General features: G+C 43.8%; 1 protein-coding gene across 1 annotated transcript; it reads right to left on the bottom strand.

Annotated features, from left to right (window-relative positions):
- LOC124805326 (translation initiation factor IF-2-like) lies at positions 1–23,450 on the bottom strand. The gene is made up of 2 exons (XM_047265847.1): positions 23,401–23,450; positions 1–435 (listed from the first exon to the last, which is right to left on the bottom strand). The coding sequence occupies exons 1-2, from the start codon at positions 23,428–23,430 to the stop codon at positions 169–171; spliced, it is 297 nt and encodes a 98-aa protein (XP_047121803.1). The 5' UTR covers positions 23,431–23,450; the 3' UTR covers positions 1–168.
- Between the last annotated feature and the right edge of the window lie 3,657 nt (positions 23,451–27,107).

Raw genomic sequence — 27,107 nt, 5'->3', positions numbered from 1 at the left:
TTTCAAATAAGGCAATGATTTTAATGTTGTAATGTGACTGTAATTACATTTGGTGAATAATGTCGCTCGAAAGCGAAGAAAACAATAAAAAATAGAGAGCTCGTGATAATAGCAGTCTTGCAATGTCGAAGCAGCAGCGAAGGTTGGCGTCGCTGTGTTCCGGGCTCCTCAGCCGGTGCTGTCCTTCTTCTTGGCGGAGAACGGGTTGTAGCCCCACTGTGGGTAGGGAGCTCCAGGGTAGGGTGGGTGGTACCCGGGAGACGGCGGCGGGTAGTACCCGGGGGCCTGCGAGTAGCCGTCGTAGCACCAGGCGGGGCAGGCGCTGGGGCCGTAGCTGCCGCCGCCAGGGAAGCGGCCGCGGGGGGCGGCGGGGGCGGAGGCGGAGGCGGACGCAGCCTGCGACGCTGCTGCCGCCCACAGCACCAGCGCCACCACCTGCAACCAGAGCAAGCCGTCACCCTATGGAACCACGACGTTGAAAGTTAGCATAGACTGCGTAAAATAGCTGGCTCCCCCTCCATGTCAGCGAACTCATGTGGGCTGAAATTCAAAGGGAGGAGATTGAAAGACGTCAATCAGTCCACCTCCCGTATAATTTTGGAGGTTTTGCTTTATCAAGTTCGGCACAGTATCTTTTCTCTGCCGTCATTTGCTGATATTCTCCGTGCTCATATCCTCCATGCTACGGAGGAAGATCACGCTCAACCTGAATTTGCGAGTCTTCATTCTCAACTCAGTTACAGCTAATAGTCATCACAACTTGTACGTATAACTATCGGTCCCAACCATGTATGACCATTAATTTTGAATTATATTCCTTGGTATTGTCAATGTGGGGAGTTATGCGACCTGTCTATTTAAAAAAACATGTGTGGATAAAAATCCTACGTCAAGATCACAAATTTTCTTTACTGATTACCAGTTTCGGCTCATTACCGAGCCATCTTCAGATCAATCTGAAATGTTGTGATTGTTCAACTTCTCCCGGCGTATTTCTTGCTCGAACAGTCCACGGGTGTACTACCGGTCCATAGTGTCCAACGGGCACAATATTTCGGCGATCAGATATGTCGCCATCGTCAGGTGCGCTGACGAACTGAGCTCCTGAGGGCGGGCGGCCGTCCTAAGTCCCCATCCCCCGCGAGGCGTTCTCTCCGCGGTCCGCGGGACCCTGGGCCACGGGTATACAGGAAGAAAACGCACTCCGACGTGTATTTGCATGCAAATAGCTGCCACCACCCTTCGCAGAAGAATGGGGTGCTAAAAAGACTGGTGCACAGGGCGCGCACCATCTCGGACGCAGAGAGTCTGTCCCATGAGCTGGAACATCTCAAAACTGTATTTCGGAAAAACGGGTACTCGGAATGGCAGATCAGACGCGCTCTCTGCCCCACCTCTACAGTACAGCGTGTGGAGATGGACGAAGTCACGGAGGAAGAGAGAGCCATCGCCTATATACCATATACTTGCGCACTATCGGGGTAAATAGGACGAATATTTAGGAAACACCGAGTAGGAAATGGCTTCTGCCCGCCCAATAAAACACTAGCATTATTGGGAAGTGTCAAAGACGATCTCGGTTTGCGGAAGGCCGGCATATACCAGATTCCCTGTGAGTGTGGGAAGACTTACATTGGACAGACAGTGCGCACCATCGAAGATCGTTGCCGAGAACATCAGAGGCACACTCGACTTATGTACCCCAACAAGTCGGCAGTCGCAGAGCACTGTTTGTCCGAAAATCACGAAATGGACTACCAACATACCAGGGTCTTGGCACAGACATCTAAATACTGGGACAGCGTCGTCAGAGAGGCTGTCGAAATTCGTACCAGGGCGGACTCATCAACAGAGATTGCGGCTATAACCTCAGCAAGGCATGGAAACGAGCACTGAGTCTAATTAAAAAGACGCTCAGGAAAGAAAACGAACGAGCGACCAGGGCGGACGAGGCAGTTACACCGACGCCACCACAGACGCCGACGCCAGCCTCTCAGCGACCGCCGACGGGCGGCCGCGGGCGCGGACCGCGGAGAGAACGCCTCGCGGGCGAAGGGGATTTCGGGCGGTCGCCCGCCCTTACGAGCTCAGTTCGTCAGCGCACCTGACGATGGCGACATGTCTGATCTCCGAAATATTGTGCCCGTTGGACACTATGAACCGGCAGTATACCCGTGGACTGTTCGAGCAATCTGAAATGTTGTTCAGTGTGTGACACTCATTATGAATCTTCCTTTTTTTTTTTATTTAGCTTAGTGGCCCTAGTTAAATAAAATATCGTAGTTGGTTATGTAAACTGACGAAGGTAATCAGCAATTTGATCAGTAATTTTTTTTAAAAAACCGAAGATATATAATGAGTGTCACACACAGAAAAACATTTTAGAGTGATCTGAAGACGGTTCGGTAATGAGCTGAAACAGGTAATTAGTGAAGCAATTTTCCGATCCTGACGTAAGATATTTATCCACACATATTTTAAATGAGTCTTTTACAAAAATCATGCAACTGTTGAAATTCAGATGGAAGCTCTTGGTGTATCTACGCAGTAGTAGTCTGGGAAGGCAGCCGAATGCTATTTTCGAATCCAGCTCCGGTGGCGACGCGTCCCACCGGACAGACCTCTGTCGTCATATGTCGAGACCCACCTCTAGCCGGCCGGCCGAAGTGGCCGTGCGGTTAAAGGCGCTGCAGTCTGGAACCGCAAGACCGCTACGGTCGCAGGTTCGAATCCTGCCTCGGGCATGGATGTTTGTGATGTCCTTAGGTTAGTTAGGTTTAACTAGTTCTAAGTTCTAGGGGACTAATGACCTCAGCAGTTGAGTCCCATAGTGCTCAGAGCCATTTGACCCACCTCTAGCCGTGTGGCCGCACGGTCGACCATTTCGAGTCCGAGCATTGTGACGTCGTCTTCAAAGTTCCAGCCTTTCACCGGCTCGGAAAACTGGGGAAACGCCTGCTGTTTCTCAGAAAAGGAGCTCGTTGATTGGTCAGTATGCCCCCACCAACTTTGGTCGCTCTCTGTGTGTGGAGGCTTTGGAGAGAACTTACTGAGGCGTGGATAATACCTGTCGCAGTAAGCAGTCGCCGCTGCGTGGTCAAGTAACTAGTGACTTTTCGATGTGAGTTAGTCCAGTTTCGAGTTAGTTCTCACTATAACGATAAACTCCATCGTTAGGAGCAGTGTGAAATTCTCGTGACTTATGATTTCAGTATCATTTTACATAAAGTCAGATGGAATCGAATTCGGTGTTTGATCGGTTACGATGCACGCTGCGTGTAGTCTGGCCACTTCACTGCGAGTCACTGGCTGGCTTTGATGATTTATTTACTAGTGGAAAGTGGTGAGCCTTGCTTTCAAATCCTTCGTGTAGTGAGTAACTTGCACGTCCAAGTCGCACTTCTTTAGTCCACAAATCCTTGCTGACTAATAATGATCATAAGTGTTGTTCGCTCGTATGGGACTATAGGACTGTTTTTTTTTCATGTGATTTCCGTGTAGCTAAATGCAGTTTCAGGAGCTGTTAAATAAATATATAATTCATACCCTTAGTTCACTACACTTCACTACAATGTGCATACTTGCACGTTTTCCTTCTGCCTCTAATCTGTAATCGAAAGTATCCTGTGATAGAAAATTACGTAATATGTTTAATGAAGACCAAACCCTGACTGGTCCTTCTGAAGTTCACTAATTAAAATCCTGTTGCACAGGTTTCTCTCCAGGGCTAGTAATCATTTAATATTCGTGGTACTTCAGACGATTTGGCACTTGAGCAGGTAATGCTAAACACGGTGCTTGTGCAGCAGATAGCGCTCAGCTACCCAAGTCGAATAACTTTTAAGATGGAAACCTATGGTTTTTCCTAAATGTGCCCCACACATGCGTAGAGTCCTTAGGGACCGCTTCATTCACACCTTACAAAGGAACATGACTGAATTACTCAACTGATATCAAATCAGAGAAAGCTTTTGACAAAGCTATTTGGAATAAACTCTTTGCAATTATAAAAGCAGTGGGATAAAACACAGGGAGTGAAAGTTGATGTACAACTCTAAACAAATCAAACGGCAGTTATAGGAGTGAAAGAGCAGCATTTGTCGAGAAGGGAGTGAGACAGTGGCGCAGCCTAAACGCGATGTTGTCCAATCTATACAATGTGTAATCAGTAAATAAACCTAAAGAAAAATTTACAAAATGTATTAAAAGTCAGGGAGAAGAAATAGAAACAGGTTTGTTGATGACTTTGTAATTCCGTCACAAACAGAAAAGGACCGTAAGAGCTGTTCAACGGAATTGGCAGTGTCTTGAAAGGAAGATATAAGTTAAAACTAAGTAAAAGTAAAATAAGATTAATGGAAACTACACCCTAAGACAAAAAAAAAGAAACGGCGCACCACGAAGGAATTATTCGAATGGGACCGAAATTGGTAGATATGATGTACATGTACAGACTAACAAATGATTACAGTTTCAGAAAATTTGGGTGATGTATTCAAGAGAAAAAGCTTCACAAATTGGGCAAGTCAATAACACGTTGGTCCACACCTGGCCCTTATGTAAGCATTTATTCGGCTTGTTCAAATGGTTCAAATGGCTCTGAGCACTTGTGGGGCGGCGGGTGGAATTATTGTCAATTTTATGTTGTTTATATAAATGTTAGGTTTGTAGAATGTAAAACCAGTTCCTATTATTTAGAATGTTATTTATGCTGTCTTTCGCCGTTCTCAACACTGGCTCTCTAACTAGAATATTGGCAACCAGAAAGTGATTAGCAAAATATGAAGCCTGTAATTAGAATTCCTAGTGCCCACTTCATCTGAGAATACACTTTTAGTTACAGCTTATAGCTCTGATGAATTAGGAGATTGTCTGGGATTTATAATCGAAAACGGTCGTGAAAAAACGTTCTGTATTCTGAAAGTCACAGATGAAAACAAAAGAATCCACACAATCTAACTAACAGAGCAGTTCAGAGTCTAATGCGCTGATGCAACTATAAATGTCCAAATTAAATGTTTAAAATGAATGCTCGCCATAATTTGATAATTAGGTTCATCAAACGCCACGCTAAATAATGGTAGAATGTTTGTCCCGCGGCGGCACGTGAAAATACGACAATACGCAAACTGAAGATCGATAATTAAAGTCATCCCAGAATTAACACTTCACTCGAAAATGATTTCATGGTTACGCGTATCCCGAGTAACTTAATACGGCATCCGAGGCTGTTTGTAGCAATGATACCGACGCGACGCGACTCCCGACACAGATGGCGTGCGATTCAGCGTCTGGAGAGAACTGGGGTCTTGCTTCCTTGCGCAGCGTTCTTATATATAAAGCCGCGGTGCGGACGGCTAAGGGAACGCCTGATCAAATCGGCTCTCCCGACTAGCCGCTGGGCTAGTAATGCACCACATTAAGTTACCGAATAAATCGTAGCTTCTTTTGCTGATGGCCGATGAAGCTCTTAATTTAAATGTGCATTCAACACACAGGTAAGTAATCATAATAAAAGTTTGACGTGGCTAAGCTAAATATTTTGGGCGAGAGAATTAATTTAATTACACTGCACGCAGTAGACGAGCTCTGAACTTGCCCTTTTGAGATATGCTATCGCTATAGTTTTATAGTTATTTAAATGAAACTTCTCACATCTTTATGATTATAGCGGATTTCCATTCTACTTAAATATAAACATCCTAGCTTTATTTATTAGCCTACTTAATCTATCTTGCTTCCTTAAGTTTTAAGACAAAAACCAGAAAAATATGAATTTCAACTAAAATCTCAATTTGTGGGATCCAAAGTACTGTTTCTATTAAATTGTTATTGAAAAGAAATCTAAGTATAAATTTTTAAATCTCTAGCTCTTTTCTGTTGCGCCAATGATTTTTACAGAAAAAGTCCAAATTTCGAAAATGGTTAAAGTTATTGAACTGATATTCAACACATATTAATTTAGTATTATTCCTGACATGCTAGAAACATTTTAGGTTATTTATTTGATTTTTAAAGTATTGCGCAACCTTTATGACGTCAGAGCTAGTTACAGCGGACTGGCTGGCACACAATGGAAAGACTGATGTGAATTTGCTATGGCGTGAGTAGGCTGCTTCCCTACACACTATGGGACTTAACATCTGTGGTCATCAGTCCCCTAGAACCTAGAACTACTTAAACCTAACCAACCCAAGGACATCACACACATCCATGCCAGAGGCAGGATTCGAACCTGCGACCGTAGCGATCACGCGGTTCCAGACTGAAGCGCCTAGAACCGCACGGGCACACCGGCCGGCTTCGGCTTGTTATTCATTGACAGGGTTATTGGATGTCCTGCTGAGGGATATCGTGCCAAATTCTCTCCAATCGGCGCGTTAGATCGCCAAAATCTCGAACTGGTTGGAGGGCGCTGCCCGTGACGGTCAGTACGTTTTCAGTTGGGGAGAGATCCGGCGACTGAGCATTACGGGCAGCGCCCTCCAACCAGTCCGAGATTTTGACGATCTAACGCGCCAATTGGAGAGAATTTGGCACGATACCCCTCAGGAGGACATCCAATAACCCTGTCAATGAATAACATGCCGAATAAATGCTTGCATAAGGGCCAGATGTGCACCAACGCGTTATTGGCTTGCCCAATTTGTCAAGGTCTTTCTCTTGAATAAATCACCCAAATTTTCTGATTCTGTAATCATTTGTTAGTCTGTACATGTACATCACATTACCCGTTTCCGTAGCATTCGGGTAATTCCTTCGCGGTACTTTTTTTGTCCTAAGTGCAGGCGATTTAAATCAATCGATGCAGAGGGAATAAGATTACGAAATAAGATATGAAAAGTAGTAGCTAAGTTTTACTATTTGGGCAATAAAATAAGTGATAATGGCGAAGTAGAGAGGATTCAAGATGTAGACTGGCAAAGCATTTCTGAAGAAAAGAAATTTGATAACATCAAATATAGACTTAAGAGTTAGGAAGCATTTCCTGAAGGCATTTTTGTCTGGAGTGTAGGTTTGTTCGCAAGTGAAAAGTGGACAATAAGTAGTTCAGACAAGGAGGGACTAGAAGCTATTGAAATGAGCTGCTGTAGAAGACTTCTGAATATTAGATGGGTAGACCACGTAATTGATGGGTATGTACTGAATGGAATTGGGAAAATAGAAATTTTTGGCTTAAGTTGACTAAAAGGAGTGATCTTTTGATAGGACACATCCTTCGACATCAAGGGATCACCAGTTTAATATTGGAGGGAAGTGTGTGTGGTCAAAATTGGGGATGGAGGCCAAGAGACGAGAGCAGAAGGCTTAATTCAATTAATTGTTAGCCATATCATGTTTCCGGCGATTAATGAATATCTGATGTTGATAATATGGGTGATATCGGTGATTGCAAAGATCGAGCCGGTAGTTCTCATTAATTATTCGGAGATGAAGAGACTCACACAGGATAGAGTAGCATGGAGAGCTGCATGAAACCACAACAGCAACAACGTGAAATCCAGTCAAAGGTTCATGCAGGAGGGGAAATGATCGAATCCAATGACTGCAATCACTGGTCGACTGCGTGCATATTTAATTAGTTGCTAAACTTAATATGCAAATTTGCTTGGCATTCTGGAGCCGCCTATGTGTTGCTGAAGTACTGTACCATCGATCATCGGATGGTACGGTCAACATGCCTTCAATACCTGCCAAGCTAATTGCTTAAAAAAAAAAAAGCCCGAAGATGGCGTAGATCGTTGAAGGAGAAGAGCCGTTTAGTTTAATTTGTCTTCGAGTCCACGCTGGCGCATACGAAGACCTTTCTTCTTCGTGTTCTCGAGTGGCGACACCTTAGAATGGCCAACCTAAGAGCCCGAAAATCGCCCCCGCCCCGCCGCATAATGATAAGCGGTGGGAGATGTTAGCGCAGCCTCCTCGCTAGGGCAATTTCCTTTTTTCGAGTGTAGGTACACCACTGAGGCAACAAAATTAATCGAGGCACACCCTACTTACTTTGTTTTTATTTAGTTATTTAGGTATTTTGCTAAGAACGTTCTAAAGCCAATATCGTGTAATATTTCTGTATTTAAATCAACCATTTTCGACAGAATTTGTTGTCATCTTCAGTTCTTAAAAGACCTTTTTGTTATAAAACATGTTCATTTTAAGTTGGAACTCACGCCAAGTTGTCATGTGGATAAAGAACAGCAAATTATAAAATGCTTGTCACAACTAAAATATTTAAAAATATAAACCATTAGTTATGACAAACCTTTTATAATGTACTGTTTTTTATCCACACGGCAATTTGTCGCAATGTCCAACTTAAAATGAACGCGTTTCATAACAAAAAGATCTTTTAAGAGCTAAAGATGACAGCAAAGACTGCCGAAACCGGTTGTTTTAAATAAAGAAATAGTTATGCGTTCCTGGCTTTAGAATGTTTTTAGCAAGTTAAACAGATCGCTGCTTCTCTCTTCTCAAAATGAGAAAATCCAGTTAGGTATTTTGGCTTTAGGCGACGTTGACCATACAGTCAGCAATAGTAATAAACAGTACAGAGTTAATACAAAACTTTGATCAAATGAAACTATATGGATCCTGCATTGTTAGCACATCTGCCCAGTGAGCAGTAGATTCAGGTTCGAATTCCGACCTTGATACAAATTTTCATTCGTCGCTTCAGTCTGCATATGTACGTCACAAAACTTTGAGTTAAAGTAATACTGGTATGACAGAATAAGCTGAGCTTTGGTGTCACCAATATACTGAGGAGATTACATTATGCTCGAGTCTTGGTTCAAATGGCTCTGAGCACTATGGGACTTAACATCTGTGGGCATCAGTCCCCTAGAACTTAGAACTACTTAAACCTAACTAACCTAAGGACATCACTACATCCATGCCCGAGGCAGGATTCGAACCTGCGACCGCAGCAGTCGCGCGGTTCCGGACTGAGCGCCTAGAACCGCTCGGCCACACCGGCCGGCTATGCTCGAGTCTGTTATACATTGTTTTCGTAAAGGGTTTCTTGTTCAATGTAGTTTGAGTACATATACACATACCAGTTCGTAATTTAAGAACTCTACAAATGAATAATAATTGGAGTTGAAATTTTGAATTTGTGGGGACCCACTGCCTTCAGGTGCTTAATAAATGTAACATGGTCCGTAGTAGGCCGTAATGCAATGTTTATTTAATCGTGCGATTAGCGTCATCGTCAAGCATATCTGTAACATCTGTATTTCATGCCATTTTCAAATCACTCTTAATTACAAATAAAAAGTAGCCATATTCCGTCGTTTTACGAAAGGATCCACATAACAGCGACACTTTTTAAGATCCTATTCTGAACTTTGTTCTATGTACAGCAACCTGGTAACAGTAAAAGGCTACTTTTTACTTGTAATTAAGAGTGATTTGAAAATGACGTGAAATACAGATGTTACAAATGTGCTTGACAATGACGCTTAGTCGAAATTAGCTAATCGCATGATTAAACAGACGTCGCATTACACTCTACTACGGACTATAAGTTTATTAAGAATCTGAAGGTACTGGATCCCCCCAAAATACAAAATTTTACGGATTTTGTCCAGTACGATATGGGATACTGTAATTAAATCTCAACATATTTGGATAAAGATGCTGAACGAATGTATACGGTTAAAAATGCGAGTTACCAAGATGCTGTACATAGAGCAAACTTCAGAATACGATCTTAAAAGTTGTCATTGTAGTGTGGATGCTTACGTGAATGACGAAATGTGGCTACTTTTTACTTGTAATTAAGAGTGATTTGAAAATGAAATACAGATATGCTTGACAATGACGCTTAGTCGACATTAGATAATCGTACGATTAAATAAACACCACGTTAAAGCCTACTACGGATCACGTTTACGTTTATTAATAATTGGAGTCTTCATATAAGTTTACTGGAGCCACTTATAATTATAGTACTACGCAGCCACGGTAATACTGGTTTGGTCACTCGTGACCGTTATCTCTCTCGTGACCGTTATAGCAAACACGCGGCGACGTTACCGGAAACAAGTGCAGCGGTGACTGGGGAAAACCCATGGCAATGAGAATATTTTCAAGTCGTCGGTTACGCATATACTATCAAGCGGTTCGCTGTGTCCTCGTGAGAAGTCGGCAGTAGTGCAGCGCAGTATTATCCATAATCGTGAAGGTCACTGGCGAAAGCCGACACATTCATTTGAAAAAGCGATTATATTCAAGGTTGTAAAATGTTTCCAAGAAGAAAAAAAGCATAATCAGGTAATGATAACTCTACGGAAAACAGCCTTTCGGACTGCAAAAATGGTAGGGAAGTTAAAAAAAAACAGTAAAATATATTTTGAAAGACTTTAAGGAAGCGGAAGAAAGCGGAGAAAAAAGTTAAAACTTCTAGAAAATAAAGTCGTTCTACAAAAGTAATTTCTCTAGAAGATTTCGATACATCAATTATTTTTAGAAAATTTTCTGACTATTACGAACAGAAGAAGGAAATCACAACACTGAGAATGATGGTTACACGAGAGGCGGTCGAAAAGTTTCTAGCCCGAGATAGAAACCGTGATGTTTCGCACAAACAACACCACCCACTTTTATGGTGACCCTTTGTGGGTATGCAAGTCATATTTCGCGGCACCAGCTTCGTTAATTTTGCCGCTAGGATGCGTTGTACATCGCAGTGTAAGCAAAATGGCGAATATCGAGAGAATCAAGAACCGTGCTGTGATTGAATATCTTCATTTGAAGGGAATGACGCCCAAAGAAATTGCGGAGAAAATACGGAATACACTTAAGGACAGTGCTCCGTCTTATGCAACAGTGCACCGGGGGGTCCTACTTCAAACATGGAAGAACGAGTCTAGAAGATGCGCCAAGGAGCGGAAGGCGTCACCGTTGCCAGCACATTGAAACCAAGTTTGGAATCTCCCATGGGTGTCCTCATGACATTGTTGTGGATATTTTGGGAATGCTGAAGTTTCATCTCGGTGGGTCCCGAATGACTTCAATGCAGATCAGAGATGGGAGCGTGTGCAGTGTTGTGAAGAAATCTTCCGCCAATTTGAAGCGGATGAAGACGGCTTTCTTGCAAGGTGTGTGACAATGGACGAAACAGGGGTTCATCACCTTGATCCTGAGACAAAATAACAGTCACAATAATGCATCGCCTACCCCAAAAAAATTCGTTGTGCAACTCCGAAACACTCAAGTTGAAACGTCCCTTAGAAAAATTATACATGACTGTGCTTAAACTGACACACAATATTTTTTAGCGCAACGCAATCTGACTTTCAATAATCCCTACAAGAGAATGGTCCTGACGAAATTAACCTATACGTTTCTCAAGTCACTTACCTCACAAAAATCTTCGTTACTCGAACTACTCAATACAGGGAGCGCCACTTCTGCCAGCTAAATAAAAGATTCAAACTACTGAAGGCACTAACTACTGATTGGCATATTTAGCAAATGAAAGATTTTGATAGAGAACAAACAACGTATTTACCTTAATAGTTCAAAATGGTTCAAATGGCTCTGAGCACTATGGGACTCAACTGCTGAGGTCATTAGTCCCCTAGAACTTAAAACTAGTTAAACCTAACTAACCTAAGGACATCACAAACATCCACGCCCGAGGCAGGATTCGAACCTGCGACCGTAGCGGTCACGCGGTTCCAGACTGCAGCGCCTTTACCCGCACGGCCACTTCGGCCGGCACCTTAATAGCGTTCAAAAGTCATAATATATATATCGGTCCATGATACCCAGTATTACAAATTTACTCTTTCTTAATGACACACGTCCAGATCGTCCGCTCTCAAAATTCCGCCATCTCTCTCCCCACATCCACCACTGCTAGCGGCTCACCTCCAACTGCGCATCACTATGCGCTGTTAACATCCAGCTGCCCAACGCTACAATGCAAACAATGCAAACCAGCCACAGACTGCACACAGCACAGCCAGTGATTTTCATACAGAGCGCTACGTGGCGTTACCAATAAAAAACCTAAACAGCCTACTTACAAAGTGTTGTTCGAACCAACCGGTAACAAATCTAGCAGCCCGCCTCTGAATTGCTTCGACGTGTTCCTTCTACCAGGTCTGGTACGGATCCCAAACACTCTAGCACTACTCAAGAATAGGTCGCACCAGAATCCTACATGCGGTCTCCTTTACAGGTGAAGCACTCCTTCCTAAAATTCTCCCAATAAACCGTAGTCGACCATCCGGCTTCTCAACCACAGATCTCACACGCTCGGTCCATGTCACATCGCCTTGCAACGTTAACCCCAGATATTTAAACGACCTGACTGTGTCAAACAGGACAATAGTAATACCGTATCCGAACATTACAGATTTGTTCTACCTACTCATCCACATTAACTTACATTTTTCCACATTTAGAACATGGTGCTATCCATCACACGAACTGGAAATTATTTTCTAAGCCGTCTTGTATTTTCCTACAGTCACTCAACTTCGACATCTTACCGTACACCATCAGCAAACAACCGCAGATTGCTGCCCAGCGCGTCCGCCAAATCATTTATGTATATAGAGAAAAACATCGGTCCTATCACACTCCCTTAGAGCACAACATACTGAGTTGTATTACTTAAGAAGCCTTCGAGTCACTCACATATTTGTGAACTTATTCCACGTGCTCGTACCTTCGTTAATCCCTTGCAATTGGCCACCGTGTCAAATGCTTTCCGGAAATATATAAATATGGAATGTGTTTATTGCCCTTCATCCGTAGTTCTCAGAATATCATGTGAGAAAAGGGCAAGCTGAGTTTAGCAGGAGCGATGCTTTTTAAACCCATGCTGATTCGTGGACATAAGTTTCTCAGTCTCAAGGAAGTTTATTGTATTGGAACTGAGAATGTGTTCAAGGATTCTGCAGCAAACAGGAATTAGGGATATGGGTCTGTAATTTTGCGGGTCCGTTCTTTTGCCTTTCGTATATACTGGCATGAAAGGGAAGCAGTGGTTGGGAAAGGAGTGAGACAGGGTTGTAGCCTCTCCCCGATGTTATTCAATATGTATATTGAGCAAGCAGTAAAGGAAACAAAAGAAAAATTCGGAGTAGATATTAAAATTCATGGAGAAGAAGTAAAAACTTTGAGGTTCGCCGATGACATTGCAATTCTGTCAGAGACAGCAAAAGACTTGGAAGAGCAGTTGAACGGAATGGACAGTGTCTTGAAAGGAGGGTATAAGATGAACATCAACAAAAGCAAAACGAGGATAATGGAATGTAGTCAAATTAAATCGGGTGATGCTGAGGGGATTAGATTAGGAAATGAGACACTTAAAGTAGTAAAGGAGATTTGCTATTTAGGGAGCAAAATAACTGATGGTCGAAGTAGAGAGGATATAAAATGTAGACTGGCAATGGCAAGGAAAGTGTTTCTGAAGAAGAGAAATTTGTTAACATTGAGTATAGATTTAAGTGTCAGGAAGTCGTTTCTGAAAGTATTTGTATGGAGTGTTGCCATGTATGGATGTGAAACATGGATGATAACCAGTTTGGACAAGAAGAGAATAGAAGCTTTCGAAATGTGGTGCTACAGAAGAATGATGAAGATAAGGTGGGTAGATCACGTAACTAATGAGGAGGTATTGAATAGGATTGGGGAGAAGAGACGTTTGTGGCACAACTTGACTAGAAGAAGGGATCGGTTGGTAGGACATGTTTTGAGGCATCAAGGGATCACAAATTTAGCATTTGAGGGCAGCGTGGAGGGTAAAAATCGTAGAGGGAGACCAAGAGATCAATACACTAAGCAGATTCAGAAGGATGTAGGTAGCAGTACGTGCTGGGAGATGAAGAAGCTTGCACAGGATAGAGTAGCATGGAGAGCTGCATCAAACCAGTCTCAGGACTGAAGACCACAACAACAACAACATATACTGGAGTCACCTGCACTCTTTTCCAGTCGCTTGGGACTTTGTTTTGGGCGAGAGATTCACGAGAAATGCAAACTAGGTAAGGGACCAGGGCTGTGGAGTACTCTTTGTAAAGTCGAACAAGGATTCCATCCATACCTGCTGATTTATTTGTTTTCAAATCTTTCAATTCTCTCGTGACGCCGGGTATGCTTATTCTTATGTCGTCCATACGGGAGTCTGCCCTATGGTGAAGTGACGGTAAGCCTGTACGAGTCTCCTGTGTGACCGATTTCTTGAATGTGAAATTTAAAACTTCGGCTTTCGTTTTGCTATCTTCAACTGCCGCACAAGACTGGTCAACAACGGACCGAATGGAAACCATAGACCTGCTTAGCGATTTTACAGAATACCAGAATTTCCCCCAGTTCTCTGGCAGATCTTTTGCTAAGGAGTGACGGTGGTACTTGTTGTATGCTTCTCGCGTGGATCTTTTCACAGACGCACGCATGTCTACTAACATTTGCTTGTAGTCATTTGTGCGCTCTCTGTTGAACCTAGAGTGAAACAGCCTCATCTTCCTCAGCAGCTTCCGCAGACAGCGATGGGCACGTGAACGCAGACACTGGGGTGGCAAAATGTAGTGCTCGCGGATGAGTCTTGCCTCAAGCTGCCCTATAGGCGTTCGATGTCGTCGTGGTGAACGCAATCGGGCAGACAATATTGTTGAGCGGCATAGAGGACAAACGCCAAGTATGATGGTTTGAGGCACCATTGGGCTGTGATTGCGCCACACAGTCGCACTACTCCGTACGGTCACAGTGGACGCGCAGGTCTGTAATGCGTAGCGTCATGTTGCTAATCTGTGGAATACGAGGCCAGTTCAATAAGTAATGCAACACATTTTTTTTCTCGGCCAATTTTGGTTGAAAAAACCGGAAATTTCTTGTGGAATATTTTCAAACATTCCCGCTTCGTCTCGTATAGTTTCATTGACTTCCGACAGGTGGCAGCGCTGTACGGAGCTGTTAAAATGGCGTCTGTAACGGATGTGCGTTGCAAACAACGGGCAGTGATCGAGTTTCTTTTGGCGGAAAACCAGGGCATCTCACATATTCATAGGCGCTTGCAGAATGTCTACGGTGATCTGGCAGTGGACAAAAGCACGGTGAGTCGTTGGGCAAAGCGTGTGTCATCATCGCCGCAAGGTCAAGCAAGACTGTCTGATCTCCCGCGTGCGGGCCGGCCGTGCACAACTGTGACTCCTGCAATGGCGGAGCGTGCGAACACACTCGTTCGAGATGATCGACGGATCACCATCAAACAACTCAGTGCTCAACTTGACATCTCTGTTGGTAGTGCTGTCACAATTGTTCACCAGTTGGGATATTCAAAGGTTTGTTCCCGCTGGGTCCCTCGTTGTCTAACCGAACACCATAAAGAGCAAAGGAGAACCATCTGTGCGGAATTGCTTGCTCGTCATGTGGCTGAGGGTGACAATTTCTTGTCAAAGATTGTTACAGGCGATGAAACATGGGTTCATCACTTCGAACCTGAAACAAAACGGCAATCAATGGAGTGGCGCCACACCCATTCCCCTACCAAGAAAAATTTTAAAGCCATACCCTCAGCCGGTAAAGTCATGGTTACAGTCTTCTGGGATGCTGAAGGGGTTATTCTGTTCGATGTCCTTCCCCATGGTCAAACGATCAACTCTGAAGTGTATTGTGCTACTCTTCAGAAATTGAAGAAACGACTTCAGCGTGTTCGTAGGCACAAAAATCTGAACGAACTTCTCCTTCTTCATGACAACGCAAGACCTCACACAAGTCTTCGCACCCAGGAGGAGCTCACAAAACTTCAGTGGACTGTTCTTCCTCATGCACCCTACAGCCCCGATCTCGCACCGTCGGATTTCCATATGTTTGGCCCAATGAAGGACGCAATCCGTGGGAGGCACTACGCGGATGATGAAGAAGTTATTAATGCAGTACGACGTTGGCTCCGACATCGACCAGTGGAATGGTACCGTGCAGGCATACAGGCCCTCATTTCAAGGTGGCGTAAGGCCGTAGCATTGAATGGAGATTACGTTGAAAAATAGTGTTGTGTAGCTAAAAGATTGGGCAATAACCTGGTGTATTTCAATGCTGAATAAAACAACCCCTGTTTCAGAAAAAAAAATGTGTTGCATTACTTATTGAACTGCCCTCGTAAATTTCATTGTGACCACATCTCTCGGTACTGGTGTTTCACGTCTTACAGACAGTAGTGTATTTTGAAAACTGAGATAAATTTTCAAGGGTGAAGGGAAACGTTTTCGGATAATTTTGAAAGAGATGGTATTTCGTTTCAGAAACCGTAAAAATAGCAGAACCGTACTAACAGAATGTACCAACATTGTTACAAGGCACGCGGAATATTTGAGGACAACCAGAGACGATCAAAAAGGTCCAAATAAACCAATGGTACCCATGGACGACACGTGAGAGCATATGCACTGTACCATGAAAAAGTACTGGTAGCACGTAAAAGTTCCGGGTGCAGGCAAAGTGCTATCTCTGTCCAAGCTGGAGGCGTAGTGGGTTTCATAGAGGGAACAGACTTAATTTGTTGTTCGAAATCTAAATCCTAAGATTATCACGATGATATGAATGGGGATAATTATCACGAATGGTTAGAAGAGGAACTGATTCTTAAAATCCCAATATATTACCGTACACCACAGTATCATCAGCAAACAACCGCAGATAACGCATCGTATCGTACTATTCAGGCCAATAAATCCCCCACAATCGCAACTCATAAAAAGGACATAATTGGATGTTTCGTCCAGAACAAAATTAATTTTAAATCGAGCTTAAGAAGAAAAAAGTTTTTTCAAGTTGTGTCTTATAACAATTCAAAGCTCTTTTCTGAAGCAGCTATAGTTTTAAAGAACAAGAGATGTACTGTTCTGAGGCTCCCACTACACCACTTTGATTTGAACCTTATAGCCGGCCGGTGTGGCCGAGCAGTTCTAGGCGCTTCAGTCTGGAACCGCGCGACCGCTATGGCCGCAGGTTCGAATCCTGCCTCGGGCACGGATGTGTGTGATGTCCTTAGGTTAGTTACATTTAAGTAGTTCTAAGTTCTAGATGTTCAGTCCCATAGTGCTCTGAGCCATTTGAAGCATCTGACACTGAGTTATTGATTATGGCAGGCCACAGAATCAGAGCGAGAGCGTTGAAAACGTAATTTGGACCAGAATTCTGGTCCGTAGATCCATGAACCTTTTTTGCAAAGGATGTCGCAGTGGATTTCGGAGTTGACTTCTCCTCATACGCAACCTCATTGCTCCTAGAAGTATTGTCCACATTATTACAAAAAAAATCCTTTTATAAAATCTATTACTGAATCGTGCCATGTTTACAATGAACTAACGATACAATTCACAAAGTAATGCTATTTTTCAGACCATGGAGGTATAATAAGAGGAGTTGCCATGTGTTCACAAATCTGAAGCTGACGGCCCTCATATCTGTTGCCCCAAACATTAGCATCTAGTAGAAGTGTTCGGATCTATAATCTCAGCTTGCTTCATTTACGGGTGTACTAATCGTACTGATTGTAGTCTACAATGTAAGCGGATCACATTTCATTCATAGCTAGACTTGTTCAAGCGATTTTTTCCTTTAAGTACGTGAATTTTGGTTGCGCTGTTTACTTTCACTACAGCCCTTTTATTTCTGTAATTTGACTTTAAATTTCCTGTCAGTCCAACTCGAAAAGTTTTCCGGGTGAATCCTGTGAAAAGGAACGCTGGAAACCGATCAACTGTAGCAAAGTATGTTCTCACCATTTTCAGGAAATGGATACAGACCGAACACCATTTCCGTCTTCATATAAAATTCAGCGCCCTCTCCCTCTATTATACCTCCATGTTTGAGACTTCTCAAGTGTGAACAATTGCCTGTAGTACCAATTTAACCAACTTTAACTGCGTGTACCACAGGTACATTATCTGTGCAATTACTTAACAGTCTGAGCAACAGAATTTTTTCTTTTCAGAGTACCTGTCACAATAAGCCTGTGTCAGCATATTAGAATTCCGTGCCTCAGTCTATCTACATCTACATCTACATCCATACTCCGCAAGCCACCTGACGGTGTGTGGCGGAGGGTACCTTGAGTACCTCTATCGGTTCTCCCTTCTATTCCAGTCTCGTATTGTTCGTGGAAAGAAGGATTGTCGGTATGCCTCTGTGTGGGCTCTCTGATTTTATCCTCGTGGTCTCTTCGCGAGATATACGTAGGAGGGAGCAATATACTGCTTGACTCCTCGGTAAAGGTATGTTCTCGAAACTTCAAGAAAAGCACGTACCGAGCTATTGAGCGTCTCTCCTGCAGAGTCTTCCACTGGAGTTTATCTATCATCTCTGTAACGCTTTCGCGATTACTAAATGATCCTGTAACGAAGCGCGCTGCTCTCCGTTGGATCTTCTCTATCTCTTTTATCAACCCTATCTGGTACGGATCCCACATTGCTTAGCAGTACTCAAGCAGTGGGCGAACAAGCGTACTGTAACCTTCTTCCTTTGTTTTCGGATTGCATTTCCTTAGGATTCTTCCAATGAATCTCAGTCTGGCATCTGCTTTACCGACGATCAACTTTATAATCATTCCATTTTAAATTACTCCTAATGCGTACTCCCAGATAATTTATGGAATTAACTGCTTCCAGTTGCTGACCTGCTATTTTGTAGCTAAATGATAAAGGATCTTTCTTTCTATGTATTCGCAGCACATTACACTTGTCTACATTGAGATTCAATTGCCATTCCCTGCACCATGTGTCAATTCGCTGCAGATCCTCCTGCATTTCAGTACAATTTCCCACTGTTACAACCTCTCGATATACCACAGCATCATCCGCACAAAGCCTCAGTGAACTTCCGATGTCATCCACAAGGTGATTTATGTATATTGTGAATAGCAACGTTCCTACGAGACTCCCCTATAAGACCGGAACCCTTGTAGCACGGCTGGGGGCGGCATGTGCTGGCCATGGGCGTCCCAAGAGCCGGCCTGTCACTTGTGTTTGCTCGGTCCTTCTCGCAGGTACCCGGAACAGCGCGAAATTTCATTTCGCACTGCGGTCCGGCATGTTTCTGCCGACACAACACTCTGACTTCGGCAGAGTCGTAGTGTCAGCGCTGTTTAACCATCGGTTCTCCGGATGAAGGACGCTCACAGACCCAGTAGCTGTTTGCATAAAAAGAAGCAATCTAGCGCTCTATCGTTAAAATCCTTTAAAATGAATGGGAATGACAGAAGACAGGGATGAGGATTCTCAATTTATATAAGCGACGGGTACTGCTTACTTGCTGTGAAACGACATTACAGTACCATGCAGAGAGAAGAGCAAAAATTAGAATAAACGACAGACTGGTACATCAAGAAGTACTTTGTGTTAAATTTGCAGGCATGGGGGCACTTGAAGAAACTGATGGTACACATAATAAAATCCCTGAAGTCACACCATTACTCCATTGTCAGTTGCAACAGTTTTCAATGAACACGAACGAAGAGTATGGATATACTACTGGCCTTTAAATCTGCTACACCACGAAGACGACGTGCTACAGACGCGACATTTAACCGACAAGAAGAAAATGCTGTGATATGCAAATGATTAGCGTTTCAGAGTATTCACACAAGATTGGCGCCGGTGGCGACACCTACAGCGTGCTGACATGAGGAAAGTTTCCAACCGATTTCTTATACACAAACAGCAGTTGACCGGCGTTGCCTGGTGAAACGTTGTTGTGATGCCTCGTGTAAGGAGGAGAAATGCGTACCATCACGTTTCCGACTTTGATAAAGGTGGGATTGTCGCCTATCGCGATTGCTGTTTATCGTATCGCGACATTGCTGCTCGCGTTGGTCGAGATCCAATGACTGTTAGCAGAATATGGAATCGGTGGATTCAGGAGGGTAATACGGAACACCGTGCTGGATCCCAACGGCCTCGTATCACTAGAAGTCCAGATGACAGGCATCTTATCCACATGGCTATAACGGATTGTGCAGCCACGTCTCGATCCCTGAGTCAACAGATGGGGACGTTTGCAAGACAACAACCATCTGCACGAACAGTTCGACGACGTTTGCAGCAGCATGGACTATCAGCTCGGAGACCATGGCTGCGGTTACCCTTGACGCTGCATCACAGACAGGAGCGCCTGCGATGGTGTACTCAACGACGAACCTGGGTGCACGAATGGCAAAACGTCATTTTTTCGGATGAATCCAGGTTCTGTTTACAGCATCATGATGGTGGCATCCGTGTTTGGCGACATCGCGATCAACGCACATTGGAAGTGTGTATTCGTCATCGCCATACTGGCGTATCACCCGGTGTGATGGTATAGGGTGCCATTGATTACACGTCTCGGTCACCTCTTGTTCGCATTGACGGCACTTTGAACAGTGGACGTTACATTTCAGATGTGTTACGACCCTTGGCTCTACTCTTCATTCGATCCCTGCGAAACCCTACATTTCAGCAGGATAATGCGCGACCGCATGTTGCAGGTCCTCTGTGGGCCTTTCTGGATACAGAAAATGTTCGACTACTGCCCTTGCCAGCACATTCTCCAGATCTCTCACCAATTGAATGCGTCTGGTCAATGGTGGCCGAGCAACTGCCTCGTCACAATACGCCAGTCACTACTCTTGATGAACTATGGTATCGTGTTGAAGCTGCATGGGCAGCTGTACATGTACACGCCATCCAAGCTCTGTTTGACTCAATGCCCAGGCGTATCAAGGCCGTTATTACGAACAAAGTTGGTTGTTCTGGGTACTGATTTCTCAGGATCTATACACCCAAATTGCGTGAAAATGTAATCACATGTCAGTTCTAGTATAATATATTTGTCCAATGAATACCTGTTTATCATTTGCATTTCTTCTTGGTGTAGCAATTTTAATGGCCAGTAGTGTATTATTGAAAAGTACATTGATTAAGACAAGTGGCATGCCAGGAACGAGTTTTCGATTTAAAAGTCGCTGTTTTTGAATTTATGAAGGGAAAAGGAGTACAGGAATGAAAATTAGAACATACGGAATGGATTGAAGACTTCACATTTTAAGCAGAATTGACTGCACGCTACCCATACTAAAACATTGCATGGTAACTTCTTTCTGATTCAATGAGGATGCGTTTAAAAAGAAAATCGCGTTGTAGAAGGGACGCATTCTGACAGAGGCAGTCCAGTTACCTAAGCTCACTGGCGTTAAAAAAAGCACGTGGTCTGTACAATTCGTTATGGCCTTGCAAGAATTAAAAAGGATAGTTTCATAAAGGTTTTGAGGACACTACCACTCCTAAATCTGTTTTGGAGCTGTTTTCGAGACCGTTTGCCGTTTCACATGAAAACGCCCTGTGCATGTGCAAACGTAACTGATTGACCTGCAAGGTAATTCCAGTTTCAGCGACAAATCTTTTTACGTTAAAACTGTCCGGGAAGTCTACATTGCTTTCCTCAGGTAGAGTTTCCAAGTCTCCATAGTGAGGGTGCAAAACCGCTACACTATTTCGATCGATACATCTGCGTAAAAGACCTTTTTTCGTTTATGAAACTAAATAAGTCACAAATACCCGGTAACGTCAGTTCGAAACTCTGTGAAATTGTTTGCGTCTGTCCATATGCCGACAGTTTTTACCGGATAAAAATTACATTATGTCTTCAGTGTGTCAAAAATAATTATTTAACACTGAAAAGTTGTTTTGTTTGTGATCTTTGTTGCTGGGCGAAGTGAAACATAAACCAACTAACATGCAGTGCTACTGCACTGCCATTTATATGCGGCCCGTTCCTCAGTTCCCCTCCCCCCCCCCCCCTTCCACCTCCTTCCGCTGAGCATGGCTTGGCGGTCGGGGAAATGTGAAGCGAAGCTGACAGCTTTGGCAGACCGGCCCAGGCTTAACCCGCGAGCCGAAATCTTGGCCATCCCTGCATTACACGATCACTTTTTGTCTGTCTGTTCGACTTTTAAGAACCCTTTATCTCGGCAAGGGGTCGACGTATCAAGGTTAAATTTATGTTACGTATTAACGTCTGTGGTCTCTTGGAGATGTAAAAATGTTAAGCTTCTAAGTCACTTTAGTCAAAAGATATGGCCATTTATGTCACATACTTTGATACCAGAAAACACACTCATCAATACCTACATGGCGCTTCTCGTTGATCTAGAGTCATTTTTTAGTAAGTAAAAGAATTCTTTTTATAATTTTCCCTCCCTGGATATAATATGCACTGAAACCCCCTGCTCGCTTCATTTTGTATGTCTACGCTAGTCTGATGAACTGCCGTACAGATTTTGATACGGTTTTGGAACTCCTGGGGACAATATCTTACCAGTATCTATCTATCCCCCTCCCCTCCACACATATATACATTTATTTATTGTACGAACAAGTAAGTTTGTATGACACCCTCTACATCTACATCTACGTGATTACTCTGCTATTCACAGTAAAGTGCCTGGCAGAGGGTTCAATGAACATCCTTCATGCTGTCTCTCTACCTTCCACTCTCGAACGGCATGCTGGAAAAACGAGCACTTAAATTTTTCCGTGCGAGCCCTGATTTCTCTTAGTTTATCGTGATGATAATTTCTCCCTATGTAGGTGGGTCTCAACAGAATGTATTCGAAGTCTGAGGAGAAAACTGGTGATTGAAATTTCATGAGAAGATCCCGTCGCAACGAAAAACGCCTTTGTTTTAATGATTGCCACTCCAATTCACGTATCATGTCTGTGGCACTATCTCCCCTATTTCGCGATGATACAAAACGAGTTGCCCTTCCTTGCACTTTTTCGATGTCATCCGTCATTCCCACCTGATGCGGATCCCACACCGCACAGCACTACTCCAGAATAGGGCGGACAAGCGTGATGTAAGCAGTCTCTTTGGTAGAGCTGTTGCACCTTCCAAGTGTTCTGCCAATGAATCGCAGTCTTTGGTTTGCTCTACCCACAATATTATCTATGTAATCGTTCCAATTTCGGTTATTTGTAATTGTAATCCCTAAGTATTTAGTTGAATTTACAGCCCTCAGATTTGTGTGACTTACCGCGTAATCGAAATTTAGCTGATTTCTTTTAGTACTCGTGTGGATAACTTCGCACTTTTCTTTATTCAGGGTCAATTGCCACTTTTTGCACCATACAGATATCTTAGCTAAATCAGTACAAGAGTCCTACTCGCATTAAGCCACTTCCATTTTTTTTAGAAAATAAAGTAAAAATATTGTAAGTGAGCTCAGCACAAAATACATGCGTCTTTTTAAAGAGAAATATCCCTACCATTTTGGTAGATAAGGACTTTTAGTCGCTTTCTGGATACAGGTCGCCTTATTGAGAACATTGTCTGTGTGTGCTACCTCCCGGCGCCCCAGACACACAGAATGCGATTCCCGCAGGGCTGTGCAGAGCAACGCTAGAGCAGACTCACCAGCAGGACGACCTTCACGGCGGGAAGCATGTTGACGCGGCGACGTCGGGGCCTTAACTTAGGTGTGTGCGCTGTCGGTGGGTTGGCGCCGCTCTTATACCTGCTCAGGACGCTACCTTCCGCCCCTTATCGCTCCCTGCCTGATTCAGCCGGATTTCCGCCGCTGAATCACGCAGCAACAAATTTTGTCCTCAAGGCTGCTACCCTCGGTGTGCCCTGGACACGTCATCGTCCTTCCAAGGACCTGCGATAGCTAGCAAAACGTCACGGCGTGCGAACTACGACGCACTTCAGTGAGTTACTCCCATTCTCTAGTATTGCTGGGTCAACACTTCGTCGCGAACGTGCGTTTATGGATTCGGCATCTGTCTGTTCTGTGTTCGCATGCAAGGGGTGTTCAATAGTAATGCAACACTTTCTTCTGCCATTTTAGGTTGAAAAAATGCAGAATTTCTTGTGGGACATCGTGCAATAGTCCCGCTTCAGCTCTTAACGCCATTTTAAATGGTTCATATGGCTCTGAGCACTATGGGACTTAACTTCCTTGGTCAGCAGTCCCCTAGAAGTTAGAACTACTTAAACCTAACTAACCTAAGGACATCACGAGCCCGACGCAGGATTCGAATCTGCGACCGTAGCGGTCGCGCGGCTCCAGGCTGTAGTGCCTAGAACCGCATGGCTACTGCGGCCGGCTAACGCCTTTTTAAGACACAGTCTCCTTCCGATCTGATCACGTAAGCGTAGAAAAGTTGTGGAATGTTTTCAAAGAGATAGTATCAACAGCAATTGAGAGATATATACCACATCAATTAATAAGTGATGGTACTGATCCCCTATGGTACACAAAACGGGTCAGATCGTTGTTGCATAAGCAACGAAAAAAGCATGCCAAATTTAAAAGAACGCAAAATCCCCAGGATTGGCAAAGTTTTACAGAAGTTCGAAATATGGCGCGTACTTCAATGCGAGATGCTTTTAATAATTTCCACAACGAAATTCTGTCTCGAAATCTGGCAGATAATCCAAAGAGATTCTGGTCATACATAAAGCACACCAGTGGCAAGACACAATCAATACTTTCACTGCGCGATAACAACGGTAAAGTCACTGATGACGGTGCCACTAAAGCAGAATTATTAAGCACGGTTTTCCGAAACTCCTTCACCAAAGAAGACGAAGTAAATATTCCTGAATTCCAATCAAGAACAACTGTCAAGATGAGAAACATAGAAGTAGATATCCTCGGTGTAACAAAGCAGCTTAAATTACTTAATAAAGGCAAGGCCTCCGGTCCAGATTGTATATCAGTCAGGTTCCTCTCAGAGTATTCTGATAAAAAAAACTCCATATTTAGCAATTATATACAACCACTCGCTCATAGAAAGATACGTGCGTAAAGACTGGAAAATTGCTCAAGTCACACCAATACCCAAAAAGGGAAATAGGAGTAATCCGCTGAATTACAAGCCTATATCACTAACGTCGATTTGCAGTAGGGTTTTAGAACATACACTGTATTCGAACATTATGAAGTACCTCGAAGAAAACCATTTGTTGACATATAGTCAGAACGGGTTCAGAAAATATCGTTCTTATGAAACACAACTAGCTCTTTATACTCATGAAGTAATAAATGCTATCGACTGGGAATGTCAAATTGATTCCATATTTTTAGATTTCCAGAAGGCTTTCGACACCGTTTCTCGAAAGCGTCTACTAATCAAACTGCGTGCCTACGGAGTATCGCCTCAGTTGTGCGACTGGATTTGTGATTTCCTGTCAGAAACGTCACAGTTCGTAGTGATAGACGGAAAGTCATCGAGTAAAACAGAAGTAATGTCCGGCTTTCCCCAAGGAAGTGTTATGGGCCCTCTATTGTTCCTGATCTATATTAACGACATAGGAGATTGTTTGCGGATGATGCTGTCATTTACCGTCTTGTAAAGTCATCAGATGTTAAAAACTACTTGCGAAATGAGTTAGATAAGATATCTGTATGGTGCGAAAAGTGACAATTGACCCTGAATAAAGAAAAGTGCGAAGTTATTCACATGAGTACTAAAAGAAATCAGCTAAATTTCGATTACGCGATAAGTCACACAAATCTGAGGGTTGTGAATTCAGCTAAATACTTAGGGACTACAATTACAAATAACCTAAATTGGTACGATCACATAGATAATATTGTGGGTAGAGCAAACCAAAGACTGCGATTTATTGGCACAACGAAGATGCAACAGGTCTACGAAAGAGACTGCTTACACCACGCTTGTCCGCCCTATTCTGTAGTATTGCTGTGCGGTGTGGGATCAGCATCAGGTGGGACAGACGGATGACATCGAAAAAGTACAAAGAAGGGCAGCTCGTTTTGTATTATCGCGAAATAGGGGAGATAGTGCCACAGACATGATACGTGAATTGGAGTGGCAATCATTAAAACAAAGGCGTTTTTCGTTGCGACGGGATCTGCTCATGAAATTTCAATCAACAGTTTTCTCCTCCGATTGCGAAACATTCTGTTGGCACCCACCTACATAGGGAGAAATGAGCATCACGATAAAATAAGAGAAATCATGGCTCGCACGGAAAAATTTAAGTGCCCGTTTTTCCCGCGCGCCGTTCGAGAGTGGAACGGTAGAGAGACAGTACGAAGATGGTTCATTGAACCCTCTGCCAGGCACTTTATTGTGAATAGCAGAGTAGTCACGTAGATGTAGATGTAGATGAAGTTCCGACAGGTGCCGGCGCTATACGTAGCCTTTAAAATGGCGTCTGCAATGGAGTTGCGTTCCAGGCTCAGAGCTGTCACTGAATTTCTTTTCGAGGAAAACCAGAGCCACGTAGATATTCGTAGGCGCTTGAAGAATGTCTACGGAGACCTGGCGCTGAACGAAAGCACGGTGAGCCGTTGGGCGAGAGGTTTGTTATCACCGCCACGAGGTCGCGCAAAATCGTCCGATCTACCGCGTGCCAGCCGGCCGCACGCAGCTGTGACCTGTCGCGAAGGAACGTGCGGACACTCTCACTCGAGGTGACCCACGGAACACAGTGAAACCCTTCGCTATTAAATTGGAAATCTCCGCTGGTAGTGCTGACACACTCGTCCTCCTGTGGGGGTGCTCAAACGTACACTACTGGCCATTAAAATTGCTACACCACGAAGAAATGCAGATGATGAACCAGTATTCATTAGACAAATATATTATACTAGAACTGACATGTGATTACATTTTCACGCAATTTGCGTGCATAGATTCAGAGAAAACAGTACTCAGAACAACCACCTCTGGCCATAATAACGGCTTTGATACGCCTGGGCATTGAGTCAAACAGAGCTTGGATGGCGTGTACAGGTACAGTTGTCTATGCAGCTTCAACACGATACCACAGTTCATCAAGAGTAGTGACTGGCGTATTGTGACGAGCCAGTTGCTCGGCCATCATTGACCAGACGTTTTCAGTTGGTGAGGGATCTGGAGAATGTGCTGGCCAGGGCAGCAGTCGAACATTTTCTGTATCCAGAAAGGCCCATACAGGACCTGCAACATGCGGTCGTGCATTATCCTGCTGAAATGTAGGGTTTCTCAGCGATCGAATGAAGGGTAGAGCCATGGGTCGTAACACATCTGAAATGTAACGTCCACCGTTCAAAGTGCCGTCAATGCGAACAAGAGGTGACCGAGACGTGTAACCATCGGCACCCCATA

The sequence above is a fragment of the Schistocerca piceifrons genome, chromosome 7 (genome assembly GCF_021461385.2).
Source record: "Schistocerca piceifrons isolate TAMUIC-IGC-003096 chromosome 7, iqSchPice1.1, whole genome shotgun sequence".
Classification (NCBI taxonomy): Eukaryota; Metazoa; Arthropoda; class Insecta; order Orthoptera; family Acrididae; genus Schistocerca; species Schistocerca piceifrons.
The sequence above is the reverse complement of the archived record's forward strand: the minus strand, read 5'-3'. Positions and strand labels throughout refer to the sequence as shown.